The 26,994-nt window shown below is 43.9% G+C and overlaps 1 protein-coding gene across 3 annotated transcripts; it reads right to left on the bottom strand.

Annotated features, from left to right (window-relative positions):
- Positions 1-26,994, bottom strand: WEE1 (WEE1 G2 checkpoint kinase). Of its 3 annotated transcripts, none has more exons than XM_073347549.1 (11): positions 26,973-26,994; positions 11,298-11,506; positions 10,540-10,606; positions 10,283-10,455; positions 8,882-9,003; positions 6,858-7,004; positions 6,373-6,468; positions 6,198-6,283; positions 5,771-5,941; positions 5,536-5,681; positions 1-1,380 (listed from the first exon to the last, which is right to left on the bottom strand). In XM_073347549.1, exons 2-11 carry the CDS (start codon positions 11,480-11,482, stop codon positions 1,230-1,232), a joined length of 1,344 nt encoding a protein of 447 aa, XP_073203650.1. In that variant the 5' UTR covers positions 11,483-11,506; positions 26,973-26,994; the 3' UTR covers positions 1-1,229. The 3 variants fall into 3 exon arrangements, with proteins under 3 accessions (XP_073203650.1, XP_073203648.1, XP_073203649.1); XM_073347547.2 differs by lacking the exon at positions 26,973-26,994 and adding an exon at positions 17,068-18,406; XM_073347548.2 differs by lacking the exons at positions 1-1,380; positions 26,973-26,994 and adding exons at positions 3,465-4,255; positions 17,068-18,415.

Here is a 26,994-nt window from a genome sequence, read left to right as displayed (position 1 = left end):
TTAAGCTCAACCTTTGACTTTTAATATTCCAATTAAATACTAATACAAATAAGTGAAACACAAACGGGGAACATTGTTTAAATCAAAGTTAATGAGTAGAGACATGCCAGTAACAAACAAATTCCATTTTTGGCAATATCTGTCAACTTTTAACTAGTAACAGAAAAAGTGATTACACAGCCAAATTGTATTCAGTTCAGAACTTATACTGGAATAGATTCAATTCAGTCTTCTGGCATCCCAAACTGCAGTTTAGTATGGTATACTATGAGCAAGATCAAACAGTTATGTACATGAACATTGAACAGCCAAAATACTTACACTAAACAGCACAAGTATATACAGGTACTCCAACAAAAATATGCAATAGCCATACAAACATGAAACTGAAGGGAGGGAGAAGAGGAAAACCCCAGCATTCAGAGAACGTTATTAAAAAATTACAAAAACATTAATAGCTGAGACATTAACAATTGCACTACACTAATACAAAGTTCAAATATAAAATTGGTGCATTTAGTTCACAATGCACTAGCTTTAAAGAAAAATGCTGCTTTCACTAAAGGCAGCTTAGATATTTTTCACATAATTGTTTTAACAGAAAGCCTATTAACACAACAATGATTGTTTTAATGCTACAGTTTACAGCAAGGACAAAAAACTAAAATAGCAGCAGTTTCACATGGCATATACTTCCACAGGCTTATTTATCCATGGTTTAAGTTATGCCGACAAAGTGCTCCCAGTTGAACAGACAAGTAAAATTCACAATAAAAAGTTTCCTGACACCAGGTATATTGAATGGCCTTAAACCAGTCTCCTCAGCATTCCTTCCCTGTTCCAAGGACAGTCTAATTTCAGTAAAGCCCTTTTAAGATTATTAGGGAAAATATATTTTGTTACAATGCAGTAACACTAAAAAGCAGCACACCACTATAGTGGTTAACCCTGGGATGGTGTAACATTTAACAGTGTAACTGAAAGGCTTATGGACTAACATCCAACGTTTTCAATAGACCAGATATTAGAGTCCATATCTCAATTGTTAATACAGCTAATTTGCTGTATTTTGCAATTAAAAATCCTAAAAGTTATTTCTGTAAAACTAGAGACACTGATTGAAGACTGGGCAAGAAACCAGAAATTGAATTCTTCCTTCAACTCCTCAAAAATTCAATCCATTAAGAAGATTTCATAGTCTCTCCTCAGGTTTTTTTGGAATGGATATTTCAGTATATAGTAAGACTAACTGAGCGGTTCATTTTCTTTCCAATGAGTCGAGATGTTCTATTCTGTGTTGTAGATCTAGTTGCCATTCGGTCGGTGAACAGTGCCCTCTCTTCTGCTGCAGCTTTTGCCATTTGTGCCTTCTTCAGTTCTCTGAAAGAGAAGAATCAAGAAATTTCCATCCAAAATAAGACTCTTGATCAGTCTCAGGCCACAACCTATCTGGATTTGCATAGGCAGCATTATAAAGCAATTTGCAGAACCGCCCAGTTGGTGTCTCCATTCATTTCAGGAGATAACAGGGAAAGTTCAAGATCCAATTTTTGCATCATGTCTAAATTTTCTTACTTGGAGGGAGAAACAGGAAGGAAGTTCCAGAACCATGTATATTGTTGATGCTCAAATAAAATACCCACGGTTTTTTTAAAATTTATATGCAACTGTAAATCAGTAGCTGTTAAAACCTTTAAAAACACATTTCTGTATTAAAGCTATTAAAACCTTTAAAAACACATTTACATTTCTGTAAATGCCAACACTCCAATATAGCTATGACAGCAAATACCACTACATACACAGAAGCTAAACAATAGAGTTAATTAACATAAAGGCCTTTTATTAGCCTAATGAGGTGTGTCAGTTCAACTGCTTGTTGGTCACCAATGATAACTAAGAGATGGAACAAAGTACTTAATCTTACCATGGAAAAGGGTAACCAAAAGAAACCCATAATACTGATGGTTAATTGGATTGGTAGAATAAAGAATGTATCTAATTCTTCCTTGTATCCCAGTTAAAATAATACAGGCTAGTAGTTAATTGCCAGTACAAGCTGACCTTAAAATGTCCACAACTAGCCAACTTTTAGAGTGCTAAGTGTAGAGACTTCATCCTCAAGACTAGCTACCCTTGTTAAGCTATCTTTGTGGTCTGAAGGTTTCCAAAGTTTTTTCTTTTCAACAGACTGCCCCCCCAAGAATGGCATCAGTGATGAACAGCCCAAAAATGCCACCAATGTCCTTTTCCTTCTATAGGCCAATACAGGCACTATACCTGAATCTCTAGTTTGTTTAACATGTCCAACTTGAGTTGGCTGAAAGACTGAGTTGAGGAGAAAGCAGAAACTGCCATGCTGGATAAGACTGGTAGTCTGCCTCGTATCTCATCTCTGACACTGGCCAGTACCAAATGCTTTGGAAGAAGTTACAAAAATGTGTGTGTGTGTATGTATGTATACACACACACCCACCCCACCCCCATCCACTCAAGTAGGTAGTTGTAGAATAACCTGACCACAGGAAAAATTTTTTCTAAATTACATTAGTTAGAGGTTGGCCCATGCCATGAAGGATGAAAATTTCCAACTTCCTAAAAAGGTAACTGGTGTTTTTCCACTATCCATATAAAATGTCCAACACTTTTGAAACCTGCTATGTTCTCAGCCTAAATGAGTTCCACAGGCTAATTGTGCATTGTGTGGAAGTACTTTTCAGTTTTGAGGCACATCCCCATATTATTGTATTGCAAGAAAAAAATACCAGCAGCTCTCCAACTACTTTCTCTATACTATTTTATTATTTCCTTTGTTTAATCATTATCTTTCATATAAAATTATAATGTCCATAGTCATTACTTTCAACCATCGCTGAATCTCCTCTATTTCTGCTGTATCCTCTTTGGACAGGGTGGCAAGAACTCAAATGCTCTAGCTCAGCAATTCTCAAACGGTGGGTCAGCACTCCAAAGTGGGTCATGACCTTGTCTTAATTGGGTCGCCAGAGCAGGTGTTGGATTTGCTGTAGCCCGAGGCCAAAGCCTGAAGCCTGAAGCCTTCAGCCCTGGGTGGTGTGGTTCAGGCTTCGGCTTCAGCTCTGGGCAGTGGGGCTGAGGTTACACGCTCCCTGCCCCAAGCACTCCTGCGGCCAGTGGGAAGCTGTGGGGGCAGAGCCTGGGGAGGCCCCCCGGCCTGCCCCGCCTTGGAGTCAGGTAAGTGCTGCCCACCCCTCCCCCCTCCCAGAGCCTGCACCCCCAAACTCCCTCTCAGAGCCTGCACCCCCTTCCCACACCCCCTCAACCTCCTCCCCGAGCCTGCACCCCTGCCCCAGGGCCCACACCCAGCACCCAAACTCCCTCCCAGATCCCCTCCTGCACCTAAACTCCCTCCCAGAGCCCAACCTCTCACCCCTTCTGCACCCAAACTCCCTGCCAGAGCCTGCATCTCAATACCCTACCCCAGACCTTCTCCCCCACCCAAACTCCCTCCCAGAGCCTTAGGAAGTTGGAGGGTGGAGCTTCAGGGGGTGGAGTTTTTGGGGGCAGGTTCTGGGCAGCATGAGTGACATTACTGACCCGCTGGATTTGGATTTGAGGACGGGCATTAGCCCTAAGGTAAATTGAGTTTGAGACCCCTGCTTTAAAAGAATATCAAGGACACCATAGGACTTTTTTAAACTTTTTTAAAAAAAGTTGCATCCAGGAAGGGTGAGGGAAGGATGTGAAAGACAACTAATATTTCCCATTACTGATAATACTTAGAGAATTTTGGAACATGCTTCAAATGCTCCACTGAAGCCATACTTTGAATCTGGAGAAGTGAACCCCTTCCACTCTTTAAGGGAGAGGCCAAGGACAAGAGGGTTTGGGTGTGTCCCTCAAATGGGTTCCCTCCACTTAAGCCTGCTTTTGTATAGTACAAAGTAATATCCACAAGGTGATGACTGAGTGTTTGAGGCATGGAAGAAGTAATTAAGAGTTGGACCACAAACATTTTGCCAAGTATTTTTCCTGATCAGATTTCAAAAGTTTGCCTTGTGAGGGAATTCCTCTAAAGTAGTCATCTATGTTCTAGTTAAGCTTCCCTCCATTTCAGATTGATGGACATGACATGCTTGTTCCTAGATCCAGAAGTCCTTCTCAGCAACCGCTGACTTGGTGAAAGCTTGCCTCCTCTCCCCACTTGCCTGTCTGCATGAAAGTCTCAGTGCTCAGAATTTGTCTTTCAGCAAAAGCCTGCAGACTGCTAGATTGACTGAAGAAAGGAGGAAGTAAGTGTCATTCATCAGGAGACTGTATGAGTGTAACCAACCAAAAGAGCAAGTCCGCCTCTAGCTGTACCAGCTATAGCAGAGGCTAGAGGAAAAACTGCAAGAGGGACTGGTGGAAGGCATGAAAAATGGAAGGCATGGGAAAAAGTGACTAAGGGCATCTATATTAATCGCAAATGATGCGCAGAAACACAGCAACACACCACCTTAAGATTTCTAGCCATTAGAGGTTCAGATGTAGACAGTCACCATAATTCTTCCATCTCCTGTCTATAATTTAGAGACTGACTTAACAGCCAGCTCAAAGGGATTAAGGGGGTTAATACTCTTCCTAAAGGGAATCTCAGTTTCTAAGTCACACTTACACACACACCCACCCCTTACTAAAACCCTTTGATTATTACAATTGAAAACTTGCCCAATGTGCTATTCACTATTTATGCTATTTACAATTTCATCAGCAAAAAATAAAACCAAATGTAAAAGACACTTCATTTATTCTCAATACTGCAATGATTATATCAAAATATTGCAAAGGAAATTTTTCTTTAAAAAACACTTAGTTTTTTAGGATGTTATCCAAACATTGCTATTGTTCTTAGGTTTCTAGGATATATTTGGCTCCTTAAGAGTCTCCTTAAAGGCTCTAAGACAGAGGTGGGCAAACTATGGCGGATGTGGCCCATGGGACTGTCCTGCCCAGCCTTTGAGCTCCGGGCCAGGGAGGCTGGCCCCCAGCCCTCCCCTGCTGTTCCCCCTCCCCCGCAGCCTCAGCTCACCATGCCACCAGCGCACTGGGTGGCAGGGCTGGCTCTGGCCAGGCAGTGCGACTGCAAGCTCCTGCTGTTCTGAACTGCATGGTAAGGGGCAGGAGGTCCCAGGGGGCAGTTAGGGGACAGGGAGCAGGGGTCGGTTGGATGGGGCAGAGGTTCAGGGGGGCAGCGGGGTTTGGATGGGTCAAGAGTTCTGAGGGGGGCAGTCAGGGGGCAGGAAGTGGCAGAGGCCAGGCTGTTTGGGGAGGCACAGCCTTCCCTACCCTCCATACATTTTCGGAGCCCCAATGTAGCCCTCAGGCCAAAAAAAGGTTTGCCCACTCCTGCTTTAAGAGTAGACTTAGGTTTAGTGGAAGTATAGTTACTGTGCTCTTATGTCCTATCTTTAGTAATCTTAAAATTTGAAATAAGGGTATAAAATTTCATCACCCTAAAACACAAATTATCACAAATATAATTATGCCTGATAATCAAGGAACCTTTGCACTCACTTTTGCAAGAGTGAATTTTTGAACTTCTCAGCATTCAGCTCTATACGAAGTTGCTCTGCACTCTTTTTGGCAGCAGATAGCAGCACTGAATGCTTGCCCAGAGCCACTGCTGTAGGTCTTCTCTCTGGATCTGGACTAATCATAACCTTGAAGAAAAGGGATTCAGGTTTAAAAAACACCAACTACTTACAGTATCAGAATAAGCAAGGAGCCATGTGCATACAACAATTCTTACTTTTAATAACTCCAATAATTCTTGAGAAAGAACTTGTGGTATTCTAGGCAGTTTTCCTTGTCGAATTTCATGCCATTGGTCTCCATTAGTCGGAAGTGGTTCAGCACCAGCAGCACACACAACAGTTAGAGCAAGAGCAAAAATATCAGCTTTCGGCAAGTGAGTATAGTTCTGCAAAGAAAAAGTTAAACCTTCTGTGAATACCCACACCAGAATAGAAACTGGACATACGACTAATGTGGAAATAGAGACATCCAAAGCATCTATCTTCTCACATTCCAAAAGGTGAGCCATTTAGAAAAACATTCACGTTTTACAAAACTGAAATAGTTATTTCTACTTGTGGGTGATTAAATAAAAAAACTGCAAACACATCATGCAGACTTAAACCTTATTTTAGCTTCAATTAGCAAAACAAAGCTGTTACCTCTTGTAAAACTTCATTTGCAAGAAAACGGCTATCTCCTTCCTCTACTTGTGGACTAGATACTCTAGTTACATGACCAAGATCACCTAAAAGGAATAGTTAAGGGGAAAAGTTATTATTCAGAAACCAAATGAATCATATCATCTGATCTTTAAGCGGGCAGCATTTGCCTTACCTATTTTAAATACAACTTTGTCAGAAGACCAGTCATCATCATCACCTTCCTCTGATGTCATACTTGGAACTGATGTCCTAGATATGAAGATATTACCTGCAAAGAAGAACTGTAAGGAACAACTCCAGATCTAAATTTTACCTCATTTGATATCTCAGACAACTGTATTTATAAAGAAACTGGTTTCATTATATACCATTTCCTAGAGTAAGACAAACTAGAGAGCAGAAACCACCAAATGGGACAGAAGCGAATTTTTTGGCAAGTCAACAAACTTGGTTCCACAGAAATGATGCAGGATAAACTTAAAAGCACTTTAATTATGCTAGCCAATTTTAAAATTGATCTATTTGATGGTCTGAGTAGCACCACAAAGAATTTAGTTATTGAGGTGTGGCTGACTGCTTATTTTTCTGCAACAAACTAAACCATCTAAAGAAATTGTAAATATAACTTCAATAGAGTACAGTAGTTTACATACTTACTAGGCTTTATATCCATGTGTACCAGTGACATTGAATGAATATACTTTAAGCCACGAGCCACCTGAAGTAGAAGATCTTTCAGCTCGGGTTCAGTAAAATAGCGCATATTTCTGTAGTTTTCACTTATGGCATCAGCTAAACTGCCACCTAAAACAAAGCCAAAATATGTCAACTACCTTGTTCCACAAGTGTTTTACTTAAAACGAAGGTTTCCCATACAGCAGAGATTCCCAAAACGTGGTTCGTGGACCACCAAACATTGCTGATGGTCTAGAGCAGGGGTTCTCAAACTGGGGGTCGGGATCCCTCAGGGGGTCACAAGGTTCTTACATGGGGGGGTCGCAAGCTGTCGGCCTCCACCCCAAACCCCGCTTTGCCACCAGCATTTATAATGGTGTTAAATATATAAAAAGTGTTTTTAATTTATAAGAAGGGGTCACACTCAGAGGCTATGTGAAAGGGGTCACCAGTACAAAAGTTTGAGAAACACTGGTCTAAAGAGAGCTGGATGGTACCATGGTATACCTCTCTCTCTCTCTCTCTCCTTATTCCCAGCTTCTACATTGAAATACATGTAAAGTAATTGTAAGCAATCACTGTAGTTGCCATGGGATCCCAAGTGAGGGAACTGCCCCAAACAGCCATGAACTAGAGGCCATGTCACCCATATAATCTGTATTAGAATGTTTTCTTCAGAGTAAGAGCTCTGGAAGATATGGCCATGTTAATATTGTGGTAAAAACAGAGAGGGAAACAGTTATCTGCAAAAGGAAAACCAAAAGGCACTGAATATCTAACCCTAAAGCACAAAAGGTGTAAATTTAGTCTGTGCTGGTGAGTTGACACACACAGGAACAGTATTAAATTCAAATAAGGAGAACTGAGTATGTCCTCCTTAAGCATGACCTTTCTTGGACGCTGTCCACTTTTTCTTTGCATGAACTCATTTAATCTAATTTTTTGTTTTAAACCCATTTAAGGGATTTTGGTAAGACACCACAGAATTTTCCTGAGAAAAGTTCTTTAAGTTGGCTTTTTCACATTTAGGAAGTCAGCTCATGGCACTGAGCCAAAAAAACAAAAAAGCTACCCCTACTGCTTTTGTAAGTGGAAGATACACTTCGCACTAGCAGCACTTTTCGAAGAACTCTCTCAGTTGATAAGAGTATTTCTCTCTCCCCCCCTCCCCCATCTATAAAATGGAAAACAGAAATTAAGTGATTTACTCATGGTCCCAAAACAATTCAATACAGAAATATTCCTCAAATCTTTATATACAAGTAATATTTCAGAGTCAACATACTTTCTGATATTAACACGAAAAGCAATACAAAAAGTTAGTTTAAAATCAAAATCACTTCTGGTTTGTGATTTAGACCCAGCTGCTGATCCAGATGAAGCTATTCAATTAAAACGGTGGAAGACCCCGGGTGGCGGGAGGGGAAGGAGGGAGAAAATAAAAGAAGCAAAACGCCTGTTTCTCACCTGCCCCTTAAATAAATTCTGATAGGGGAAAAGGGATTTTCCTTTTAGTTTAGTAGCAACGTAATTGTTTTATTGTGCTTCAGCATGTATGGGCCTAGTAGCATATGTCCAAAGTAAATTTAAAAAAATGTTTTCCCCATAAGGAATACATTAATTTGTTTAGAAAAAATGGTTATGCTCTGCAGTATTTACTTTGTCAACCAGGGAGTAGTCAAGCAGCCCCATGGCTCACCAACTGTTATGTGCAAGGAGAGGAACCTTTTGCTATGTCCTCTCTTTTAGAGAGGTTTGTTTTATTGGAGTATTTTGTTTGATCAAATTTAGTGATTCAGGTTTTTAGATATATAAAATAGTCCTACCAAAGGGACTGCACATGTGTATAACTCCATCTCTTTCACATTTAGAAAAGAGTATCTCCTACAACCAGTGCCATCCACCCCAGGCTAATGCCCCTGAGAGACCTGCCAGTTCAAACCCTACAGGCAACTTTAGAAGACCTACGGTTCATAGCAAGTTGACTGAGAATAGGTTTTTCTTACCATTACAATATTCATTCTGTATAAGCATGTGATCATCTTCTGCCCAGGCAGAGTAGTATCTGACTACATGAGAATGCTGCCCCAAAACTGCATGTGCATAGACCTCTCTTAAAGCATTCTGCCTATTATAAATAAATTTAAAAAACAAACAAAAAAAAAAAACACACAAATATTTAGTGATAGTCTAAATTTATTTCAGAATATCTAAATTTAAGTCTGCTAGAAATTGCTATTATATGTTACATACACCCCCCCCCCCACGTGATCTTTATATAGTGGTCACATGGCTACTGCCTTAAAGACACGTTAACACGGAGCCTGAAAAAGGGTATTCATCTGTCAATACTGCTTTGTTATCAAGCAACTGATCTAACACCACTCACCACTGAAAAGAAGAAACAATTCACCCTGCCATTATAAACTTACGGCTGATGTCTTTTAATGAATGTACAGATTTAATTGGGCGGTATCTGAAGTTACATTTGCATTGACATCAGTGACTGAGTATTTAAGTTTTAAAATAATTTATATTATACTATAAAAAGATTAACCATGGTAAAATACTAAAATACAAGCTTTTGTTGTAGATCAGGTTGTATGGTTCCACTTCAAGAACAACTGAGCCTTCACCACTGGTAGAGACTAGAGAGGCTGGAAGAAGTGGCTGCAAATTCACTATGCTTTTAAAGCATCACTGACAATTTCTAAAGGCCTGCCATTGAACAGTTTCAGAAAAGGCTCCTGATGATACAATCTTTTGGTCCAAAAGTTTAAAAGGGAACTAAACATTTATGGGTTAGATGAAAGAATTAAGAATGAACAAACAGTACCATAAATTTATGTTTTAAAGACTTCAGTATTTTGGATTTAAGCATTCCCTTGGAGTGTTGTAAACTAAATAGCATTGTGCAAGTGCACAAGAACCAGAAAAAGAAACTAGCCTACTTTACTTTATCCCTCACTCAAAACTGGACACAGAGCAATACTTAACATTTTGCACTTCTGTGAAGCCTTCCCAGCAGGGGTCACAAAGGGCTTTACAGACATCAGTGTAACGTATATACCATTATTATCCTTACTTTGTAGATGACTAGAGTGATTTACTTAAGATCATACAGGATGCCTGTGGCAGAGCTGGAAATAGAACCCAAGTCTCTCTTCCCACTTCACATAAGCCACAATACTACCCTTTAACTTCAGAAAGACTGATGAAAAGTTAGTTTTTAGATTTCTATTTTAAGGTGTTAGTTGTAAAGCAGATAAACACTTGCAAACTTATATTCATCCTGAAAGTCTCATTTTAATGTGTACACCAGAACACTTCATGTGTGAGAAGCAAAAAAGTAAAAAGGCAACCAAGAGTTAGTATCTAGCTTTAAGTAAAATAACACACATACTCACTCATCAACTGAGCCAGCTAAGGGCTTCTTGGACCGTTTTATAGCATAGATACAGCCATCAAGTCTTTTTACACATTTAAACACGGAACCAAATTCTCCAGACCCAATCTTCTCCAATTCATGAAATTCTGTTTCATACCGTGACTTCATATTACTTTCTGTTATTGTGATCCGCTGCAGTGATTAAAAAAGAAAAAAGACAGACTTAGGTTTGCAAATACACACTACTAATTAAACACAAAGCTATAAGCGTGTTACCTTGGCAGGTCTGATAGTTTCATCTTCAAGCTCTCCGTCACTTGCTTCCATGTCCTCCCCACAAGAGCTGAAAGTTACATTCATAATATATTTATTTATTGAAAAAATAAGTCTTGATGATCTTAAAGACAGACAATAAGAATTCCAATTTTTACATTCTATCAAAGCCAAGCTAATGGAAAACCAAAACAAAAAGTCTGGAATGTGAAATCACACAAAGTAATACCCACCTACAAAATGTAGCTTTCTTGCATATATTTGTCTCTTGTTTCTAGAAGATTAACAGCTGCAGCTGATGCCCACTGCTAAATGTCCATCCTATCACCCCCCCCCCCCCTTTCTGGTTTCTATCTAGCAGAATCAAGACAACCATTACTACTACTTGACTCATTGTACAGTTGCTGGTTTCCCATCCTAACTCAAATCCGTGTCTGGACAACATGGTTCACCTGTTAATTCTTCTCCTAATCCAAGGATTCTCTAAACCGATTTTACCTTCCATCTGACAAATCCCACTGCAGATTATGGTCATGCACATCACATTGAACCCCAGCGTAACCCAGAAAATATATTTCTGGGTGTCATTCACCTTGAAGATACCTACTGCTATTAAATTCAGAATGTAAAATTTTGCATCTGTTGATTTTAGGGGAAAAAACTAACAAGAGATTTCCTAGAAAATTTAGCAATACGATTTTTTTTTTTTACAACTAAAAATAGTTTAAAATAAGCTTGATAAAGAAGTATGAGTTACTCACTCATTCCAATGTGTTCTCTTTCTTCTACGACACTGTCCAGCTGAAGTCTGAAGGAACAGCGAATCTGGAGTAAAGGGATTAATGTTCACATGAGGTGTCCGTCTCATAACAGCATCCTGCTTTTCGGACTTCCCAACATTCATGAAGAGGGATCCTACACGGAGTTTAACTGAGCTGGAGCCCATTCCTTGAGCTTTGGAAAGTAAACTCTACAAAAAAACCAAAAAGGCTCATCAGTACTTTAGATACTCATAACTAGGACCCTACCAAATTCACCACCACGAAAAACACATCACAGGCTGTGAAATCTGGTCTTTTATTCTATACAGATTTCACAGGGAAGACTGGCATTTCTCAAATTGGGGGTCACATCACAGTATTGCCACCTTTACTTCTGTGCTGCCTTCAGGGCTGGGCGACTGGAGAGCGGCATATGCTGGCCGCCCACCCAGCTCTGATGGCAGTGCCGCAGCCAGCAGCAGTGCAGAAGTAAAGGTGGCAATACCATACCATGACACCCTTATGTCTGCACTGCTGCTGGCGGCAGCACTGCCATCAGAGCTGGGGTCCCAGTCAGCAGCCGCAGAGCTTCCTGAAGCTGGGGAATGTTCCTGGAGATGGGTCTGACCCAGCCCAGGGAGCAGCCCATGCAGGGGAAGAGGAAGTCCCTTCTTTCACCAACCCACCAGGACCAGCAGCTGGAGCCTGGCATACAGTAGGAGCCCTTGACCAGTGCACCACCATCCCTGCCCATCCCTGGCTCCAGGCACATCGCTCTGGTGCTCAGGAGTTAAAAGGGCCTTGGGCCTGCTGTGTGTGGAGGCGGGTGTGTGACCACAGAAACCTCCCCAACAACCACAGCACCCATAAGGCTGGCCCTGCCCTCCCCCCACCCCAAGGCCCTCCTATACCATGCCAACTCTCTTCCGCATTGCTGGTGGTGGCGGCGGTGTTGCCTTCAGAGCTGGGCGCCTGGCCAGCAGCCACTGTTCACCGGCCGCCCAGCTCTGAAGACAGTGCCACCGCCAGCAATAGCACAAAAGGGTGGCAAAAATGCAACCCACTATAATAGCCTTTCGACTCCCCTATGACTCCCTTTTGGGTCAGGACCCCCCCCCCCCCCCCCCGCTTATAACAAATCTGAAATTTCACAGTAAATATCTTAAGCTCTGATTTTTATCTTTTTAAATCCTATGACCGAAGTTGACCAAGATTGATCGCGAATTTGGTAGGGCCCTACTCATAACTGGGCATGTTCAGCTATGTTTTCCAGAAAGTTATTATTAATGATGACTACTGTTTAATTAGCATAAGAGCTGCTTAATAGGAATGAATTTGTCCCATGTAAATCATTTGGATATGAATTTTTAAGCTTTAGTACTAACAGTGTTTATCTTTATTCTGGCAATTGCTTAACATTTTAATCATTTTCAAGCCTGGCGACTAAAAGTGACCACATTTTAGTCAGGATAAGACCATACAGAAGGATGGAACAATTAACACGATTCTCTTTCAACAGAAAAAACCATGAAGCATGACTATATAGAAACATGCTAAACTCTGAGCCACTAAACACTAAATTACCACACATTATTGGCTCAGCTACACAGCAGCACAATAAAGCCCTGTTATGACTTGCCTATAAAATTCTCATGTTCTTCTGCCTTCTATAAAAAAGTTAGTCCCTATACATCTAAGATTAGCAGTACTAGTGCTCAGTTCTATACTAATGGGACACTAGAAATGCACAAAATATATGGGTGTCCTCTAAATATTCAGAATTGAAAAGTTCATTTTATACACAAATACCATAACAGAATTTACCTTAATCCAAGAGGTTTTCACAGTGAAGAAAGGTCACCTATTGAAAATGAAGTAAAACCACTCTCTCCATAACCCCAACTCTAATATTTTTGGAAGCTGAGGGCAATCTACCAGTCAAATATATTAATCAAACCTCCTTTGCAGGGGAGAGGTGGGAAGATGAAAGACTGGAGAACAGGTTATAGCCAAGTTGCCAAGGCTTCAACCAGTGCCTGTCATGACCTGCAATCCCTAGAATTGACCTGTGCAGGCACATGCATGCTCTCTCATTCTGAGTTTTCAAACACATCAGAGTTCAATGGCATATATCACCCACTAAGCATGTTTCCTGTTGTATTTGATATAAGCAAGCATTGACACTTAAGTCACACTTACATGCTATGTAATCGTATTAATTACATGATTGATCAATCTACTGTTACCATTAGAGACATTTTCAGATTAAAAGTGTTTTTTCCAAGTGTACTTATCAATAATTAATAAATCAAGTAAGACTATTTACTTTTAATTACTTATATACATATATAAGTATACATACTTTTAATTACTTATATACATATATATACTTATTAGTTTTTAGCATAGAAAATTAGAAGACTAGCCAATTTCATACTTATACAGTATGTTTCCAAATAAATAGTTTTCAGATTTCCATGTATTGAAGCAGCAACAGCTGGTTTGGAAGTCTGGTATGGGAATAATTGTTTTAAAAGTTTGAAACAGCTTACATATTCTTTTTAAATTGATCATATTTCAGCAGTCCCAAGTCCCCCTAGCCATTTGTAGTTTATAAATTCTAGGTCTTCCCCATTCACCCCCCACAAGCAAAGTTTCGCTCATGTATCAAATACCCACAAAACAGAAACAATGGAAACAAACTACATGGTGCTGTCAAACAAACATGGAGACAAGGTGATAGAACATTTAAACGCATCACATAAAATTCAGATAACCATGACTGAAAGATTGAGCATCACTTCAATATATATGTCCACTGCAGTGTTTAGAAGTACTGAAAATATGCCTTTTACTCTTAGAACTTGTTTTACAAAACCTACTTTTTAAAAAAATCTACATTGGATTAAACTGGATCCATTTAACAGCTCACACATATTTATAATGACAAAGTAATCAAACTAAATTGACAAGTCAGTTACTGAACTACAATTTTAAGATCAAAAAGTGAGACTGGAAAACTCTTCTGACGTTTAATAAAATAGTGGCAAACCAACAGGCAAGGCTGATCATCTACTTCAAAATATGAATTTTAAAAAGTACCAAACAGACCAGATTAATCTGTTACATAATCTTAACGGACAATTTGTGGGCAGGACCTGGAAAAGATGCCAACTTTTTTTTTTTGTTACAGGCAAACCAAGTATGTTATGTAAGGATTGCTCTAGAATGGGCAGTGGCACTGGTAACATAGATGACAACTTTGTTTTTAATCCCAGACAGAGGAATGAAATGGGGCATTATGTTTTGTTCGTTTATTTTTGTTTAGGTTCCCTGTCAAATTGCATCAGCTATCCTCTGCTGGTGCAGTTCTATATTTAAGGAGCCAGATGTTGCTGGAAGAGTTTGTAAAACACCATTTTCTGTTCTAATTCACTCCTTACGCTTAAAAGGAAAGGAATCTATCATTATCCTTACACCAACTGTATTATACAGAGTAATTGTAGCCATGTCGGTCTCAGGATATTAGAGACAAAGGTAGGTGAGGTGTCTTATTGAACCAACTTTTGCTGGTGAGAGAGACCAAGCTTTCCAGCTACACAGAACTCCTCTTCAGGTCTGGGAAAGGTACTCTGAGGATCACAGCTAAATGCAAGGTGATGGAAAGCAATGTTCCCTCTAATTTTTGACAGGCCGTGTGTGCAAAAAATTTCTTCTGTGCAAATTGTGCTTCTGTGCACATTTTTGTGCGTGCAGGTTTTGCCATGTGTGTGCGCACAACTTAGAGGGAACAGTGGTGGAAAGGATTGTTTAGCTTTAAGTAGTTAGCACATATTCAAGGTAGAATAATTCTTCAGAACAACCCTTTCCACCTTTAATTTAGCTCAGAGTACCTTTCCCAGACCTGAAGAGGAGCTCTGTGAGGCTAGAAAACTTCTCACTCACCAACAGAACTTGGTCCAATAAAGGATATTACTTTGCCCACCTGGTCTCTGTTGTGAGTATTGTTAGTTCTCATTACAAATCTACCAAACAAGACCAACAAGTTTGAAATAAGTGGAAGTGTAACACAAATGTATTAATACTTCTAACCCACCACCCTCCGGACATCCAACATTTTGTGTCTGCCAACCACATTGCTCTTCCAGTAAACAGAGTTCTAGCGCCCTAGAGCAGTGCTTCTCAAGCTATCTGATGTGGGGGACCGGCGTTTTTTTCCCCAACGTGCGCACAGACTGGCAGCCGATGGCTCGTGGACTGGCACCGGTCCGCGGACCACCACTTTGAGTAGCACTGCCCTAGAGTATTTTCTCTCAGGGAGGTGGGCTGGTTCTAGCCCATATTAGGCAGGGATCTTTACTGTAATACAAGGTCCAAATTTCTTGGTCAAGGTATAGTCAAGATCCAGACTCGAGAGAAGTAGTACTTGTGGCACCTTAGAGACTAAGGAATTTATTTGAGCATAAGCTTTCGTGAGCTACAGCTCACTTCATCGGATCGAAGAAGTGAGCTGTAGCTCACGAAAGCTTATGCTCAAATAAATTCCTTAGTCTCTAAGGTGCCACAAGTACTCCTTTTCTTTTTGTGAATACAGACTAACACGGCTGCTACTCTGAAATCAGACTCTAGAGAAACAATTTTTCACACCACCACCACAATAATAAGTGAATAAAGAGGTTTCACAACCCATTCAAAAGCATCTGGAAATCATGCCCATGATCCGCCTACTACAGGGGTGGGCAAACTTTTTGGCCCGAAGGCCACATCTGGGTATGGAAATTGTATGGTGGGACGTGAATGGTCACGAAATTGGGGATTGGGGTAGGGGAGGGGGTGAGGGCTCCGGATAGAGGTGCAGGCTCTGGGGTAGGGCCAAAAATGAGTTCAGGGTGTGGGAGAGGATTCCAGGCTGGAGCAGAAAGTTGGGGTGTATGGGGGGGGCGCCCCTCTGGGTGGGGGATGTGGCTGACGGGATGGGTGTGAAGTAGGGTGCTCTGGGGTGGGACCGAGGGGTTCAGAGGACAGATGGGGGTTCAGGGCTGGAGCAGGGGTGCAGGCTCTGGGTGGCGCTTACTTCAAGCAGCTCCCAGAAGCAGCAGCATGTCCCCTCTCCATCTCCTGTGCAGAGGGAGCAGCCAGGCAGCTCTGGGCGCCGCCTCTACAGCCCCCATTAGCTGCAGTTCCAGGCAAATGGGAGCTGCAGGGACAGCGTGCAGAGCCCCTGGCTGCCCCTATGTGTAGGGGACAAGGGGGAACATCCCAGCTGCTTCCAGGAGCCGTGCAGGACCAGATCAGGGCAAGCCCTGGACCCTGCTCCACGGTGGGAGCTCAAGGGACAGATTAAAATATCTGAAGGTCCGGATACACCCCCCGGGGCCATTGTTTGCCCACCCCTGGCCTACTGACTACCCCTCCTGTACAAAGAGCCACAAAGCCAGGCCCCTCACTACCCTTCCCCCATATCGCACAGACACCACAAGCAAAGGAGTGGATACTGCAGATCTGGCCCACAGCAAGGGGCGTGCGGGACCCAATGTGTACAGTGCTTTGACGAGCTGGAGGACCAGGCGAGACCCAGCACCGCAGGCAGCTCCTCCGGGAATCCTGAGCACAGACCGCGCCACGCCCTGTGTCGGAGCACGGGGCACACACGTGCTACAAGTTACAACCAGCCGCCCTTTAAGGGACCAAGAACCGAAGGGGAGCTGTGCCACGAGCAGCCCCAGCCGCTCCGCAGGGCACCATCCCCACCCCGAGCCCGGCCCCTCACCTTGGGCGTGTGCGGTGTGTCGAAGAGGCGCAGCTTGCGGAAGGTCTTGTGGGGTGGGGTGCCGGGGCACTCGAGCAGGGGGGAGCGGGGCTCCTCGCTGCGGACCCGGTACCCGCCTGCAGTGAAATGCGTCGGCGACTCCCCGCAACACCGGCGGCCCTTGAGTGGCGGCGAGGGCGAGCCGGCCATGAAGTAGGCTCCGGGCGACTTGACCGGGGACGAGCCGAAGCCCTCCTCCTCCCATGAGTCCTCCTCATCCCCAGGCAGCGCGGAGCCCGCCGGCTCCATCTCCTCCTCTTCCAGCGGCGGCGGCTCGCCCCGCGCCGGAGTGCGGGCTGCCGAGAGCGGCGAGTCCGCCTCCTGGAAGGCTGAGTCCTCGCCGGTGCTGTTGCCGCTGCTGCCCCCTTCCTCCTCCTCGTCCTCCTCCTCGCAGTCGCTGCTGCCGGCCGGGAACAGCAGCTTCTGCCGGATCGGGGCGGCCGCCCGCCGGACCGAGACGCGCCGCGCCGCGGCCTGCTGCAGGCTCACGAAGCTCATGGCGGGACCAGGGCTCCGAGCCGCTCCCGGCTCCGCACGGGCCCCGCTGACGGGGAGACGCGGCCGCTCCCACGCCGACCGCTCCCCAGCTCTGCCACTATCGGCGCAGAGTAGGCGCCACCCCAGGCTCCGCGCGGACCTACTCGCTAGCGCTGCCCAGGGTAGCCCAGCTCTTGCCGTTCAGACTCCGCGGCTTTCCCGCGACCGTTAGTCTCGTGGCCCCTACGCCAGCCAATCACACACGCCCACTCAGTTTGAAAACAAGGAAGACGGAGGCCAGGCCACGCAGAACATACGTCATACGTTCGTTTGGCGCGAATGGGGCGCTGGAAAGGGCGGGGCTGGAGACGTCTCCTTCCGTTGGGGGTGGGGGGCGTGGAGATGCCGCCGGCGGTAGCCAGGTGCCTCCATTCCGGCGAGCGGCAGAGCTGGGCGGCCGCAGGGGGGTGCCGCAGGGGGCGGCGATGGCCCTGGGGTAGAGCGAACAGCGCGCTAGGCCGAGTATGAGTTGTGACCCCGGCAGTGAGTCGCCAGGGCTGCTCCTCCGACCGCACCATCCGGGGGGCGGGCCCCTCGCCCCGGGGCCCCGCACCATGCGGGGGGCACCGTTCTCTCCAGGCTCGTGTAGGAAAGGTGGAGAGGGCTCTGCTGCCAGTACGAGCGCGGGGTGGCCAGGCAGGCTGCCAGGCTCTTCCCGCGCCGCTGGGATACGGCTCCAGCTCTCCATCGCACAACCCCGCGCATCGAGCGGGAACTGCCCCTTTCACTGTACAACACGCCGCGGGCAGGGAGCGGAAAGCCGCTGTGCTGTCGCGCTGGAGGCAGGGCACAGCCCCGGCCGGCGGCCTGCACCCCACTCGCCCCGCTGCACACGCAGTTCGTTGCGGTGGCGCTCCTGTGAGCAGAGGCGTGGCGTGCTGCTGGTCAGTGCGCTCCTGCCCCGGCGCCCTGCGGAAAGGAGTCCGTTTGCCCTGCAGTGAGTTGAGCCCGTCGCGATTGCAAGGAGACGAGCTGCCCACCCACCCCCTGGCAGGAATCGCCTCCAGCCAGCCAAACCTGCGTGTCTCACGCGGCGGCAAACAAAAAATATATTGCTCGCTCCCCTTTTCTAGAGAGCGCTTCCAAGTGAGCTTCTCGGCTCTGCACACGTGGCAGGATCGGAAGTCGAAGAAGGCCGACAGACACCCCCAGCCCCAAGTAAAATGCCACTTTGCTGAGAGCCGTTAGCGGCGGGGAGTTTCATCTCTGCCTCGTTAAGAACAAAGACAGTGTATGAGCCCCTTTAATTCTTCTTTTAAAGTCTGTCACTGCACGACTGCTTGTAAAGACTGGCAGTGTTGAGAAAGCTAAAATCTAAGCAGACTTTTTTTTTTTTAAAAAAAGCTTCTGTGAATATCAGAAGAAGAAGAAACGGAAGATTGACGCTAGATCATCTTTTCTACTAACGCTCGAAATCGACAAATCCAATATACTGGTTCCCTCTACCCCAGATATGCATATTTGGTTGACGTATATATTGGTAACTTTTGTGATGGTGATTTCAGGTCCAGCAGTAATGTGATTTTTTTAGTTTCAGCACAGAGTAAGTATGTTTATTGTTTTACAGCAAAATGCCCCACATTAAAAAGAACATAATTGCTAGATCTTCAGCTGTGCAAAATGGTACAGAGTGCTTAAGTACAAGTGGAACAGACATAATCTGTTAAACAAATACTAAATTTTATGGTCCTATAAGACAAGATGTGAAACTAAGCATGATCTGAGAGCAAGTGTTATGTAACAATCTCAGCTTTTTTTAAAAAAAAATTGTTTGCCATAAAAAAAACAAATGATTTGTAAACTTTTCTCATGATATTTGAGACCTGATTCATGAATTTGAACATTTGAGGTTGGCAATACAGCAGAGCCACTTAACCCATTTCCACTTGTGGCGTAAGTAAACCTTTGAATTAAGGATGGCCTATCAGGGAGGGGAAATGGTAGGCTTGTGCCCTGATTTGCTCTTTTAGGGTGCATCATGGAGGGCTAGTGGCTCTTAACCCAATTTTTAAAAAAATCCATTTTTTTTAAATTTAAGCTTAACTATTTAAAGAAATGCAAATTACTTTGACTTATAAATATTGCAAACCTCTCAGAACACTGGGACATCAGGCACAGTATTCTGATTGGTTGACTTGCAGCCCTCGTTTAGTAAGAACTTCTTACTCATAAACCAGAGAATCACCTCACAATGAACGTGTTATATACTCTGCATTCCGTTTGCCACAGACTGACCTCTCTGTGACCGCTTTGACTTTGGCCCTCCACTTCATCTCTATCAGCCCTTGCTGGACTGATAATGCAATCAAGTATCGGTCCTTTATCACTTAATGAAATTATATTAACTAAAACTAATCTTTTGAGCAAAGCTGTACTGACCAACTTTGTTTTCCCAGTCAGAGAAAGCTAGAATAATCCAGAGCTGGCTTAGTCTAGGTCCTGTGACCTATCATCAACTTCTCCTTATTTTCAAGACAATACACATTTCTTCCCCCCATCCTTCAGGTTAAAGAGTCATTCTGTGGCTGATGCTAATGGCTAGAGTAGCTGTGACAGTCCCAGTGCCCCTTCATCCTTTTGGTAAGATGAAAAGCATACAGAATTTATCTAGCAGATCTTTTGGCCCTTATCCAGTTCCACATGATAGCATGTAGACAGCCCCCATTAAAATTGATGTCTGTCTGTCTGTCTGTCTGTTTTTTACCCCTCGAGTGGCATCCCCAAATCCTGCTTTCGTTATCCCTGGAAGAGCAAAATGAAACCTATTCTGCTGCATGAGGGACCTCTGCACCCAGAGAAACAGGGGAAGGATTTGCTTCTAAAAGTTTAGGAGACAATGAATTAAACACACTAGACCCAGCCTACAGAGAAAAGGGAAATTAAAATGTGTACTTATCCAGATGCTCCAGTTGTTTGCTGTTTGATATGATTCCAGGCAATGGTGGATCCTAGTAACAGAAACCTTAACTTAAAACCATAAACTTTAAACACTTTTCTACCTCTCATTTTCAGTTTTTTATAAGCCTAACTGAATACTGTCCTCAGCCTCTTCCTCCCAAAGAGCCATTTCACTGGTACATTGGAGCTGGCTCCTTTAACAACTCTTACTCATCCTCTTTCCCCTTTCCCCTGCCACACCAACTCGGGGTGCCATTGTTACTTTGCCATATAAGTGGGAGCATAACACAGAGAGCAGGAAAGCTTTGCCCCGACTTCTCCATCTGGAAGCCACCACCATTTCACCTGGCTGCCCTGTGAAAGGAAAGTAAACAGCTGTCTAATCTCCTAGGTAAGACCCATGGCCACTGCAAGAACAGGATTGTCTGCAGGCTCTGCTGCCTCACAAGCTCTCGAAAGCCAGATAACACTTGGCAACTTTACTGGATCCATTCACAGAAATGGGACAGCCATTGTCACCTCTCCTGGGACTGTCACTCTTGGACCCTCTTCACACACACACACACAGGATTAAATACATCTCTTACCACTGCTCTTTTCAGCAATTAGGAAATTCAACTACATTACTTGTAAGTAGTTTTCTATTTTACCAATTATAATAATTTCACCTTTCACTAGGCTAGGAGCTGGTGATATAGAGCGAGGTGGTCTGAGGAAGATATCTTAGGCCCTGTCTACACTGGCACTTTACAGCGCTGCAACTTTTTTGCTCGGATTGTGAAGACCCCCCCATGAGTGCTGCAAGTTCCAGCGCTGTAAAGTGGCAGTGTAGACAGTGCACCAGCAAGTTATTCCCCTCGCAGAGCTGGTTTTTTTACAGTGCTGGGAGAGCTCCGCCACACCGCTTTAACGTTGCTAGTGAAGACATACCCTTACGGTGTGAGTTCCTCCAACTGTATGTGAACTTCTTTGGTTACTTTCAGCACTGCTCTCCCTAACAGCAAGAGACCTCCACCACAGACCAACCAGCTTCCCCCCCCTCCTTCCCCATGCACACTCTATTACATGTAGTCCAGTCCCACCCATTTCAGTTTCAGCTCAGTAGGCCCCCTATCAGACTCCTGCCCCTACTCTGCTTGGCTTCCCACTTTGACATCCCCGCATTGCCTGCCATTTCCTGTCTCAGGCCCCTCTCCCACTTCAGCCCCTCCTGGTTTGGCCTGACCTGAGGATGTGGGCTTGATAAGCAGACAGTCTTGGTGATTAGCTCTAAGTTATGTGCAGCAAGCACTGCTGCCTTCCTGGCAGCTTCCCCCTCAGCAGAGGCAGCCAGCAAGTGGAAGGTGGGAAGACTTACTATAGCACAAACTACTGGCTGGACTGGGGCTTTGCAGGAAGCCATTTCAGCAATAGGGAGCAGGCCTAAAGAGGCACCATATACAAGCACAACATTTGAATGCCCCTAGGATGCACCTATGCACAGTGGAAAAATTTAAAAGCCTGAGATTTCCATCTTGCCTGCACCCTGCAGTTCTGTCCCCAAGGTTTCCCTTTATTATGTGACCAAAAAATAGCATAAAGAAAACGTGTCTTTTTAAAACCAGGAATATAGTATATTCCCTGACTTTAAATGATAGGACAACAGCAGATCTCAAAGGCTCAAGAACTCTTTTTTTCTAAACAGGACCTATCCTTCTATGCTATGTATCTATCCATATCCAGGTTCTCATTGGGCGCCTATCAGCGTAGGGTCTGAGCCCCTATTCCTCTTCTATTCAGTATCACCTGTGATTGTGGAGGCCTGAGATCCCACAAAAGTCGGTGGTGAGGCCACTGTATCCTAGGGCCAGCACTGGTCAATGTACATGGCTTCTTTCTTCCTTCTCTTTTCTTATGCCTTTCTTCTATTTCTTCTTTTCCTTTAATTGCTGTTTCTTCTCTCTAGAGATGTTCTGAACCTCTCTCCCCTTTGGGCCAAAACAACTGCCACTAACTGACAACTCCAAGAACAGAGGCTTCCCATTGGAGCATCAGTTTGTCAATCAACCAGCTCAGGAAGTGGTTTCAGAGTAACAGCCGTGTTAGTCTGTATTCGCAAAAAGAAAAGGAGTACTTGTGGCACCTTAGAGACTAACCAATTTATTTGAGCATGAGCTTTCGTGAGCTTCATCCGATGAAGTGAGCTGTAGCTCACGAAAGCTCATGCTCAAATAAATTGGTTAGTCTCTAAGGTGCCACAAGTACTCCTTTTCTTTTCTCAGGAAGTGGGACTCTCTTTCCCATGCAGAGCTGCACAGGTCAAACAAAATGTGTGATTTTTTTCTCCCGTTTAGATAAATGGGTGCAACTTTGGGTGGGTCACCATTATATCCGTTTTAGAGCATCTTAAAGCAGTTCATCTTATGCCATTTTGTAACTGACATAAACTAAACCAATTTAAGACACATAAACCAATTTAAGTGTGTCCATGTTAGGGAGGGAGTTGCTTCAATTTAATTAAATAGTTTTAGAAACCGATTTAGTTAAATGGTGCACAAAATGCGTGTAGACAAAGCCTCCTTTGCCAGTAGAGCAGATAAATTCACTAGAATATGAGAGGGTAATTATTCCTTTTGTAAATCATAAACAGGAACGCTTCCATAAAATATCAAACTTTTACATACTTCTCATGTTCTTTAGTGTGCTGAGAGCTGAAGTACTCTCTTTATTTACCAAAAGGTACAGTACAGGTGGTGTTAAACCACAGAGAGCCTCCAGAGGACAATCTTTGGGCTATGGAAACTTTGGGCTAATATGAAGGTAAACTATCAACAACAACAAAATAAAAATTGCCTGTTAACATATATATATTTAAAGTACTATTAAAAGGGAAAATCCTGTGCTAGGAAGTGAGGTAGCATTGTCTCCATTCATTAGGCCATTAGTTTAATCTGTTCTTGATAGGTGGGGGGTATTGCGTGCTGATATTTGTGTTTAAAACAGCCTACCTTCCTGCCTACAGCTCCTATGCCACACCCTCCTGTAGATAGCATAGGGGCCTGATGATCTCTGGCTGCTGGAGTATCATTTTAGGGCTGCTGGCACTGGTGCAAATTGGAGCATGCTAATGGTCCCAAGATTGGGGGAGTTCAAAGTTGGTTTACAGTCACCTGTGTACCATCCCCCACTCCTAACTTGTATCAAGTGTTCCTCAGCCAGATCCCAGGATCCAACCCAACATATTTACATTCCCTTATGCCTGTAGATCAGTGAATGATTTTATTAATTTTTTTTAAAGCAATCACTTTTTCATTTGTTTCTTTGCCAAGCAAAGAATCTCATCTTCTCATTTTCACTGACAATGTTGGTTTGGTTTTTTTTGGCGGGGGGGGGGGGGGGTTGTTTGGTGTAAATTGTGAGAAATGTAATCACTTTCCAAAGTCCAGTTTCACTAAGACAAGAATCATTTTATCAAATTCAAAAAATACACTGCAAATCAACACAATTCTCCTTGCTTCACTTTCTGATCCTGTTTCTGCCCATCCTGTCAGTATTACCTTCTCAAAGTAAAAGGAAGTTTTAAAAAATAATCTATATTAACTGCTAAGAAACCTTTAGCAGTATTGGATTAAACAGCTTTTAAATCATCACAATACTGGATAAAACAAAGATTGATATAGACAATAACATCTTGGTAAATTCTGCTCGACATGCTTCCTAGATCATGGGTTTGCTGTCATTACTAAGTTTGCTCATCCACTTTAAAAGTTCAGCCACAAGCATGATCTTATGTTCTAAGATTTTCCCCCATAGAGAATGCAGAAAAACCTGTAACTGCAAACAAAGAAGTGAAGAGTTCGTCAAATGGGTGTAAAACACAAGCTCTTTGGATTTTTGGATGTCAGAGTGAAAAAACAACAACAACAATATGCTTAAATAGAACAGCATTGTTTCTCCATATGATGATACCTTTGTTAAATTGAAGAATCCCATAAAAAGTCTTGTATTTTTCTTTCCCATTTTTTATTCATGCTCCAGTCAATAAAGACTGTTCTTGCCACAAATAGCCAGTGCATTGTGTTAAAATAGTGTAAAATTACACTGTAATAACTTTGAACAAGATATTCAAATTCACTTTACAGAAAAGGTCTGATCATCATGACTCACAAGGGCCAAAGGAAAGGGCAAGTCATGTAGGCTCTTTTTTGAGGGAGAAATAAGAAATAGGAGGCGCAGTGCAGTTCTTTGTGCAGAGGCCAAACACCTAGTCCATAAGCCAGATCTTACGTGCATGACATTTTCAGATTCTGCAGAATTTAAGTTTTCAATTGAAATAAGAAATAAGTTTATAGCCCTCACAGTTGCAAAGTTCCCCTTCCAAATTTGGCCCAAGTGTAACCAATGCATTGTTGCCTTCCTGAGTCTGCAGGCAGTCTGGAATAATGGCTTGTAGAGGTATAAATGGTCTCAAACCCCATCAGTTCCACTGAGGTATTTTTAATTTAAAGCCTAATTATTAACTATTTAATTGCTGAATAGCAGAGGGAATGTGGTGAATAATTGGCAATTGCTGCAGGAAAAACAGAGGGGAGATCCAAAAAATATGGATGAGTGAGAGGGAAAAGATAAAGAATGGTGAGAAAGGGAGAGAAATAAAGGGGAGAAATAGCAGTGGTCCTAAAAGAAAGCTTATTTTTCCACTGAGTGAGGCTGAATGAGACAATGATGTACTAATCAAATACTGATAATGGAAGGTTCGTTATTACATGTTAGTCGTATATAGAGACACTGTACTTTGTGCAGACCTCCCCTTCCAGTGAGACTCAGGAGACTATGTAGTCCTAAATTTATATACGTTGGCCCAGGAATCATAATTCAAAATGGAATTTGGCCTTCTCCACAGAATAAATTTTGACACTCTTGCTCTAGTGGATACATTCCACATCAGAAAAGCTACTACCACTGTTTGCACCCCTGTTGACAGCCTCAGCAAAGGCACCATAGAGTGAATGGCCTAAACTAGTGGTTTTCAAACTTTTTTTCTGGCGACCCAGTTGAAGAAAATTGTTGATGCCCACGACTCAATGGAGCTGGGGATGAGGGGTTTGGGGTGTGGAAGGGGGTCAGGGCTCTGGGCTGGGGTGCAGACTCGGGGGTGGTACCAGGAATAAGGGGTTTGGGGTGTAGAAGGGGGCTCTGGGTTTGGGGGAGGCTCAGGGCTGGAGCAGAGGGTTGGGGTGCGGGAGGGGATCAGGGCTCTGGGCTGGGGGTGCAGGCTCTGAGGTGGGGCCAGGGATAAGGGGTTTGGTGTGCAGGAGGGGGCTCTGGGTTTGGGGGGGCCTCAGGGCTGGGGGTTGGGGTGTGGGAGGGGTCAGGGCTCTGGGCTGGGGGTGCAGGCTCTAGGGTGGGGCGAGGGATGAGGGGTTTGGGGTGCAGGAAGGGGCTCCGGGTGGGGGGGAGGCTCCGGGCTGGGTCAGGGGATTGGGGCATGGGCTTACATCAGTCAGCTCCCAGTCAGTGGCGCAGTGGGGGTGCTAAGGTAGGCTTCCTGCTTGTCCTGGCACTGTGGACCGCGCTGCGCCCCGGAAGCAGCAAGCAGCAGGTCTGGCTCCTAGGCGGAGGTGTACAAATGGCTCTGTGCAACTCTTGCCCGCAGGCACACCCCCTGCCCCCATTGGCCGGCGGAGCCGGTGTTCAGGGTGGGAGCAGTGTATAGAGCCCCATGGCCGCACTGCCTAGGAGCTGGACCTGCTGCTGGCTGCTTCTGGGGCGCAGCGTGGTGTCAGAACAGGTAGGAACTAGCCTGCCTTAGCCAGGCAGCACCGCCGATGGGACTCTTGTCAAGGTTTTTTGCACTTACAAGGTCAGCCACTGTTCCTAAAACCACTTATGGCTAAATTAGAGGAGCTCAACCAAGGTTTGGATGGTGTCCAGTCCACAGCAGCCACCATGGACTTAAAACTGGTTAAAATGGTGAGAAAAAAAACAGTTTCCAAAAAAGAACAGCTGAAGAGCCAAATTGCACAAGTGAGAATCAGAAGCAAGTAGAGTAAAGCAGGACAACTCTCAACCCTGATGACTAATGTAATGAAAGAAAATAAAACAAAATGCTATGCTTTACAGTGGTTATGCTTGAAAAGCAAGTTAAGATGCATAATCTAAACAGCTGCCTGACATTTTACACATTGCTATAAGCGATGACCCTGTTTTCATTGAGCAATAGACTATCCTGTCATAACTACACAGCCTTGACTAAAACTGTTAGTGCTAGAATTACTGATGTTTCAGATAAAATCTGAACCCTACAAGCTGTGCAGAAAAGCACATACTGTGTAATAGCAGCAAAATTCTTATTTTTCCAGATCTTGATCATAGATTGCTCTAATTTATTCCAAGTATTGGCCCAACCCTGCAATCAAACAACTATTAAGATAGCTTAAAAAAATCCTCACCTCTTCCTCTGTCTTGCACCAA

Source organism: Lepidochelys kempii, chromosome 6 (assembly GCF_965140285.1).
Source record: "Lepidochelys kempii isolate rLepKem1 chromosome 6, rLepKem1.hap1, whole genome shotgun sequence".
In the NCBI taxonomy this organism is placed as follows: Eukaryota; Metazoa; Chordata; order Testudines; family Cheloniidae; genus Lepidochelys; species Lepidochelys kempii.
Note: the sequence above shows the minus strand (reverse complement) of the source record. Positions and strands in the feature narration are given on the sequence as shown.